This window comes from Peromyscus maniculatus, chromosome 3, assembly GCF_049852395.1.
Source record: "Peromyscus maniculatus bairdii isolate BWxNUB_F1_BW_parent chromosome 3, HU_Pman_BW_mat_3.1, whole genome shotgun sequence".
Classification (NCBI taxonomy): Eukaryota; Metazoa; Chordata; class Mammalia; order Rodentia; family Cricetidae; genus Peromyscus; species Peromyscus maniculatus.
This window is the reverse complement of record NC_134854.1, coordinates 48954120-48962304: the sequence shown is the minus strand read 5'-3', so window position 1 is coordinate 48962304 and position 8185 is coordinate 48954120. Positions and strand designations below refer to the sequence as shown.

General features: G+C 46.3%; 1 protein-coding gene across 1 annotated transcript in view; it reads left to right on the top strand.

Annotated features, from left to right (window-relative positions):
• Positions 1-4681: 4681 nt before the first annotated feature.
• The window catches only part of Clcn1 (chloride voltage-gated channel 1), a 31130-nt gene continuing 27626 nt past the window's right edge, over positions 4682-8185 (top strand). The window contains exon 1 of the mRNA XM_006997157.3: positions 4682-4930. Within this exon, the coding sequence (XP_006997219.1) occupies positions 4745-4930 (186 nt within the window). The 5' untranslated portion in view covers positions 4682-4744. The remainder of the gene's footprint in view (positions 4931-8185) is intronic.

The window sequence follows — 8185 nt, the reverse complement described above, 5'->3', positions numbered from 1 at the left end:
GATGGTTGAGTTGTGGCTAGGGAGGCTTGTGAGAAGCAGGACATTCTGTTGGAGCATTGGAGTATAAAGAGCTGTGGAAAGCGGCTGAGGGATGACAGGGGTGTCTGTCAACCAGCTGAGTCAAAGCATGTCACCAGCGAAGGGAGTGCAGGTGGGAGAACGGGGGCAAAGGAGCATAGGATGGGGCGACTGGCCAGAGTACCATAGAAAAAGAACAGGTAGCTCAAGTGAGGGAGGATACAACATTCTAGAAGTTAAGTGGACATAGGTACCCATTTTCAAGATAGCAAAGACAGGAGGTATGGTCTATTGGAGAATTACAGAGCAGTGCCCGCCTGAGCTGGAGTCCATGTCCTTCCCACCCGCCCTTGAATAAGGGTGTCAGGTTGAATTTCACAGCTCTCCTCCCTTCCCCCACTTACCTCTGCCAGGGGATTCTCTTCTAAAATTATCCCCCTCCCTGAGGTGGGGGCCGCCCTCTGCTGCCCTTCCCCATCCTGTTTTCTCAAACAGGAAAGGAAAACAGGAAGAAATGAAACTGTTCACCAGAGCAAAGCTGTAGGAAGGAGAGGGGAGTGTCTAAAGAGGAAGACCCAGGGCTAGAGCTGGTGGAGTGTTGCAGGCACCAACCTGGGAGCCTGCTTCCCTGGAGTGCCATAAGGGAGTCACTTCTAGGGAAAAACAGGCTCAGAGACCGAGCTATCAAAAAAGAAAGGTAGGTAGGTTTGAGGGCATGTCCTCTAAAATCATATAACTCTGATTTTATGGTAGTGCTGCCTTTAATGATGCTGAGACACTGGCTTAGGTAGCTAACAGTCTCTGTCCTTACCTTAAAAAAGGTTTATGTCTTAAATCACTGTAAGGGTTAAAAAGGACGATGCCAGGGAAATACTGTGTTCGACAAGACAGGTGAAAAACGGATATGACGACACCAGAAGGCCTGATCTGCAGAGCATGGGAAAAGATCAAGGATTCCTTTTTTTTTTTTTTAATTCATTTTACATACCAACCACAAGTCCCCATCCCCACACCCCTGCCTTGTTCCCCAACCCACCCCCCAACAAGGTAAGGCTTCCCATGGGGAGTCAACAAAGCCTGTTACACTAAGGATTCTTAAAAGGATAGAGAGTATTATGGAGTGAGGCCTGCTGCAAACCAGGTGCCTTGGAGAAGTGGTTGCTGAAATTACAGGAAGTAGGTGGATATGGCTTCCATGCTGCCTGGATGCACACAGGAAAAGAGATGGATAAAAACATCCTTAGAGAGTGATGGTCAGGGTATGAGCCGTTTGTGCCACCCCCTTTGTCAGACCCCTTGTCTGATCTGCCCTTGGGCATGCTTCACTCGGCCGTAATGAACTGCCTGTTCTCACGCACAGACACAGTGGTGTTTGGGTGAGAGTATCTCTCAGTGATAGGATGCTTGACTAGCCTGGCCTCACTTTAGTCCCCAGTACTGCAAAGTTACGGTCATATTTATTGCCCTGGGCAGTGGGGAGGTCAAACTAGCAGAGGTTGGAGCTGGATAATGAGCATAACTTGGGAAGAAAATCCATCAGTTCTTAAAATTTGATGGGGGTAGAGATGCAAAAAGACAAATCTCATACCCAGCTACTTATATCCCCATCTTCTTGTATAATTTAAATCTTAGTATCATGGACCATAGGAGATGGTTTAAAACTTTAGGAGAGTACACATACATGCTTGCTTATAAATTTGTTTCCAAATTTAGGACCTTTGCAGGACTACCCACAGCCCACTGGGACCCTCCACATCAGAGCCTAAGCACCAAGCCCAATAAGAATTTGGAGTAATGGGTGGGCATAATTCACATTTAGTTCTCCTGTAAAAGGATAGTTCGTGGGATTTAAACTACTCTTAATTTAAATAAACACAAGCTATTTAACTCAAATCTTTGCAGTCCAACACTAGTAACCTATATACGTGGATGCTTCTGCTTTGAGAGTCTGGTTCTTACCATTGCAGTTGGTACTTTTCCTGTGGACCGATTGCCTCCCCACTTAGCTTGGCAAGGTGTGGGCTCCTTGCAGTCCCTGCTCATCTCTGATTTTGGATCTCAGTCCATGGCCACACTGCTCTGCTTTAGGGCACTAATGTGCTCGGGGATACTTTGGAAGCAGTGATCACATCTGACACTTGTTTGTGAAAGTTTCCTGCAGAAAGTGGTCACCTCCAGAGAGCCAGGCTCCACACAGGTGTAAAGACAGTCTCTGAAGGCCTCCAAGAATGTACCGTCTTTGTAATCTTGGTGGGTGGATTGTAAGCCTTGCAATCTCAGGACTGATTCTAGAAATGGTGTTTTTATTATTTTCAGCTTGACTATTAGAAATGGTATACATAGTGAAGGCACACAACCTAATGAACTAGCATATATGCATTGTGAAATGACCCCCAGAGTCCAGGTTCTTAACCATCACCTCACATTACCTATATGTATATGTATGCACACTTGAAGCCTACCCTTAGCAGATTTCAGGTACACAGTACAGCATTGCTAACTGTAGCCACCATGTTTATCAGCTCTCTAAAACTCGGAGCTGAATAGCTGAAGTGTGCCCATGACCGGCATCTTCTCAAGACTCCCAAAGCCCACTCCATCTCAGCCCATGGCCTTCAACCCCGTATGTGTTATGATTCTGCATATAAACGGCCAGCACAGTATTTGAATATGTCTGACATCTTAGCCTTGTCTAAAAGGAAGTGTCTTTTTTGCCGCTGAGTCATGTGTACACATCCTTTATGCATTCACCTGTTGACAGACTTGGAGGTGGTTTTTGTATCTTGTCTGTTATGAATATGCCACAGTGAACAGGAGAACAGATATCTGAGAGATGGTGGTTTGTTTTCCCCTCTCTATAAACATAAGTAGGTTCTGAGTCAGACAGTATCTCTGTTTCTAACTTACTGTGTACCATAAGGACCACAACAGTTTCTCCCACTATTCATACCCAGTAGTTCCCTTTTCTCTGCGTCCTCACCAGTGCTGGCCACACTTGTCCTTGGTGTCAGCCACCCTAACAGGTGTGATGTGATGTCTCACTGGTTTTCATGTATACTTCTCTTTGATAAATGTTATTCAACATCTAGAAAAGGTATTGTTTAGGCAGCAAGACTACTCTTGTAAGGGCACTTGCAGCCTATTGACCTGAGTTCAAGCCCAGGAATCCACATGGAAGGAGAGAGTCAATTCCCAAAAGTTGTCCTCTGACACACATACACACACACACACACACACACACACACACACACTGATTTTTTTTTTAAGTAAGTTCTTTTAACCATTGAGCCAGAGAGATGGCTCAATGGTTAAAAGAACTTACTGTCCTTGTAGAAGATCCACCAGCACCATGTTGGGCCCCTCACAGTTGCTATAACTCCACCTGCAGTGGGGATCTGACACCTGGGCTCACGGGCACCTGTATTCATGTGTACATTCACACAATTATGTAATTAAAAATAATGACAGTAAAAAATAATTGTTTTAATTGCAAAAGAAGCAGTACTTTTAACGGTGTCTAGCTTCCCACTTTGAGCAATTCCATTTGGCTTAGGTCAGAATTATACTGCAGACCAGAGATTCGGTGTCCATACCCTTCAGTCCCTGACTACTCTTGATGGTGGATCCTGAAGTTCAGTTTGCCTTAGTTTCTTCTATAATGAGTTCATTGGGAAAGAATGTCTTAGAAAAAATGATGGGAAAAACGCAATGCCTTATAGAGTACTTTGTCCTTCATCAAATTTAATTTATTGACTAGGAAAGAGAAGGTTACCACTCCATCTTCTTTTGTTTACTGGGTTCCCACTCCCACCTTCCCTATGACTCTTGCCTACTTCCTCTTCTTACCTGTTATCTAACCTGCTGAGGTCGAGCTGTCGTGAGCATCACATTCCAGATGGAAGCTCAGTCCCTCCCTCTTGATCTGCGCTGCTGATGGGGCTAACACGTATGTCTGGGAACTGAGAGACGCTGCAGAACCCAAGGCTATTACCCCTGCTTCCCACAACATTCCACACCCAGTGCGTGATAAGGGTGGGATCAAGGGGGAGGCACTCAAGTGTTTTTAGCCGCCTCTGGCAGACTCAAGGGCAGAAAGCTGGGAATGGGATGTATGTGGAGAGCTGGCCACAGAAAAGTTCAGGGTCCAGATGAGGACTGAACCCTCAAGAGATACTGAGCTGAAGACAGCCCGACAGGGAGAGATGGCAGAGAGGCGTCAGCTCCTCTTCCAGGTGAGTTGCCTGTCTAATGTTATCAGGATTCTGAGTGGCTTCATTCGATTCTCCCTCTCCCCTCACCTCTCATGAGGTATTCAAGGAAGTTCAACACTCAGTTCTACACACAGCCTAGAACTTGCACTAGGAAATTTTTCATCGCAGTCCTAATGGTATTTATAGAGGGACTAGTGACCTGGAGCTGTGAGCCTCCTCGGGAAGGGACAATACTGCTGGCTCACAGAGGGAATCCCCTGTTGGACAGTCCCGTAGGTTTTCATCCTAACCCCACCCCCCACACTGCACTCACACCTGCTTCGACCCCAGGAGGATCAGATGTGGCCCTGTGAGGGGGGGCGTGTCATGTGATGGAGTGATAGCTATAAATAGCTGGAGGTGGGCATGGTGCCCCAGACGCCTTGGGGACAGGCAAAAGCAGAGGCTTAAGGAGCTACTGGGGGGAGAGTGGGAGCAAGCAGGCCAAGGCCTGGCTGGGGGTTGGGGGAGGACACATGGAGCGGTCCCACTCCCACTCCCAGCAGCATGGGGGTGAGCAAAGCTGGTGGGGCAGTGCTCCCCAGTACCAGTACATGCCCTTTGAACATTGTACCAGCTATGGACTGCCCTCAGAGAATGGGGGCCTTCAGCACCGGCCCCGAAAGGACATGGGTCCCAGGCACAATGCCCACCCAACACAGGTAACGTCTGGGCGGGAGGGAAACAGTAGACAGGTGTCAGCGGGGCCAAGGATTGGTGGGAATTGGGAGTTAGGTGAGAAGGGGGAATGGTATTTAATTTGAAAAATTAAATGGTAAATAGGTTCAAAATATGAAAGCCTTTTAAAGATCTGAGCTTAGTGTATTTACTTAAGAATTTCGTGCACTTTCAAATAGCACTTTCAACTGGCAGAATATTCGAACCCTGTGGGAAACCAGCAGAGCCACACTAACATGAAGAATGCATGCTTACATGCTTACGTAACCAGAGTGGTTCTTGTAGGAACTGTAAATTTTATGAGGATCCCCTCTACCCTCACCCAGGTGCAGACAGCATGGGGTTTCTTCACTCAGGGAATGCTCTGTAGAATGCATGCGCACGCACACGCGCACACACACACACACACACACACACACACACACACACACACACACACACACACACACACACTTCCACAAAAGCCAGAAGAAAGGCATTGGGACAAACAGGGAAAACGAATGATTTATCAATGATCAATGACCAGTATTAAAATGGGCACAGAAATGGTGTCCAATTTTTAAGGGCTTAGAGGTAGAATTCTGGTGGAACATTTACCTAGCTTGTGTGAGTTTCTGGGGTCTTTGTTGGGGGGTGTTGTTATAATTGTGAAAAGGCCAGCAAAATGATTCAGTAAGTAAAAGGTGCTTGCCTCCGAGCCTGACAAACTAAGTTCAATTCCTGGGACCCACATGGTGGAAAGAAAAAACCCACTGCTACAGGTTCTTCTCTCTCTCTCTCTCTCTCTCTCTCTCTCTCTCTCTCTCTCTCTCTCTCTCTCTCTCTCTCTCTCTCTCACACACACACACACACACACACACACACACACACACACACACACACTAATTATAAAACAATTTAAGATTCCTATGAAACGTAAGATACTTAGGAAAGTGCAGAGTTGTGTCCAGAGGCAATTACCATCCAGGGCTTGGGGATCAGTGGTGTATGGACAACTAAGAGAAGAGAAATGGGGATGGGACAAAACAGGAAAGGTGAAATTGCATTGGGAGACTGACAACTCACTATTAATGTAAGTAAGTGCGCCTCTTAACTACAAGCATGCAGAATGGGACAGAATGGAAAGAGTCTTGAGGGAAAGAGATCAGACTTCAGAAGGGTGTTGCTGACAGAGTCCGGCTAAGAACCTGGAGGTGGGCTGTGTGGATGGTGTCAGCACAGGTCATGAGGATCCGTTCTCTGAGCAGTTGCTAAGGGTAGGTCCCAGTGGGGAGGGAGGTGTGTTGAAGAGCAGGATATAAATGTCAAAGCCAGCTCATTCTCACCCTAGTGCCATGTTTCTGGAGAAGGCAGGCTGACCACTTGAGCAAAGGTGCAGTTAGAGCATTTTTTTTTTTTTGTAAGATTGGAGTTTCTCTGTGTAGCCCTGGCTGTCCTGGACCTCACTCTGTAGACTAGGCTGGCCTTGAACTTACAGAGATCCGCCTGCCTCTGCCAATCAAGTGCTGGAATTAAAGATGTGCACCACCACCATCTGGCTAGTTAGAGCCCTTTCTGGTGACAGGACACTTGGTTAAAAGAACTGATGCTTCGTGTAGGAAAAAAATGGCAAGTGAGTTTGGGAGCAGGATTTATCCAGATCCCAACCTACTTTGAAAGAAAGCAGGGATGTAATGTTTTCTTTGTCTAATGCTTGTGAGGGAAAAATACAGACTTATAAAAAAAAAAAAACTAGGATGGCGTAATGAGCTCCCAGGATTCACCAGTCATCAGCATTTTGTCAAGATGGTTCTGTCCCCCATTCCCACCCTTAGCCTTGCACACACTAGAGGACTCTCTACACTTTGCCTTGCACACACTAGAGGACTCTCTACACTTTGCAGACATTCCATCACTTGTACATTTGGATTTTGATTTCTCGCTCCCCTCTAAACCTCCCATAGTGTGGTGGTTACTGCTGGACCAGTAGAATACATCTGGCTCTTACAGTGTTTTCTCAGCCTGGGTGTTGGAAGAGAGCACACTGTTTCCTCATTTCTCCCAGTCCACAACTCAGAGTGCTTAGGCAGCCCCAATAGTTGATCTTCAATGGAAATATTTTCTGTTTTGTTTGTTTGTTTGTTTGTTTGTTTGTTTGTTTGTTTTTGAGATAAGATCATACTATGTATCCCTGATTGGCCTGGAACTTTCTATGTAGATCAAGCTGACTTCAAACTCACAAAGCCTCTGCCTCCTGAGTGCTGGGACTAAAAGTGTGCACCACCATGCCCAGCTGGAAGTATTTTTTTATCTCTGGGTCACGGGCAGAGTTTGAAGAGAAATGCTGCTCTCCTTGGTCACTAACCTCATGAGCAGGATAATTAGTATGTGCCTGCTCAGGGCCGAAACATCAAACTGCTGCTCATATTGTGAAATAAGATCTCTTCTACCCAGGCTCTCCCAGAATGAGCCACATGGCCTGGCCTGACCCTGGTCCCAGAGGATGAATTGGTGTAGGGTGTGTGGGGCCAGCATGAAATGATTAGCACTCTTACATCCTTCACAGCACAAATGTTAACATGGGGGCGAGTCTGCTCCCCTTCACTTGTTGGTAGAACCCAGTTAGGGTACTTTGGGAAGTAGATGAACTTGCCTTTCTGAGCCCAGTTCCTGTTTGTGTCTACAAGCTCTGGAATGTGAGCTGGATGGACTTTGTACAACTTCAGTAAGGAAGCTGAGTGTCTCCAGGCAGACAAGCATACCAAGGCAAAATGCAAGCGGCCACCATCTGGCCCCATAAAAACAGAGTCCATTGCTAGCTAGGTTAGTACAGCCTCTCTGTGTCTAATTTGGGATCCTGAGGTGGGAAGTCAAATGCAGAGGTACTAGGAAAATATAGAGACATAAGGAACACAGGGTGACACATGAATGATATGGATGTATGATTTCTGCACAGTCCTTAGTACCTTCGCTTCCAAGAATAAGTTAACTTCCTTGATAAAGTTACTATGGATCAAGATGTGCCTGGTTTGGGGGAAAATGGTGGAACTGAAGCAGGGTTGGTCAAAAAATGGAAAACAGACATGTGTGAACAGACAATAAAGATGTGAGACGGGACAAGCTTAAAGTACCCTGCAGCAGCCTTCAATGTCCAGATTCAAAACCTGTTCCCTTTTCTCTGCAAATCTAAGTCTACATGATGTCTTCTGTATTCTTTCTGACTCTTCAATGAGATAGACACTGACCATTCTTCACCCATA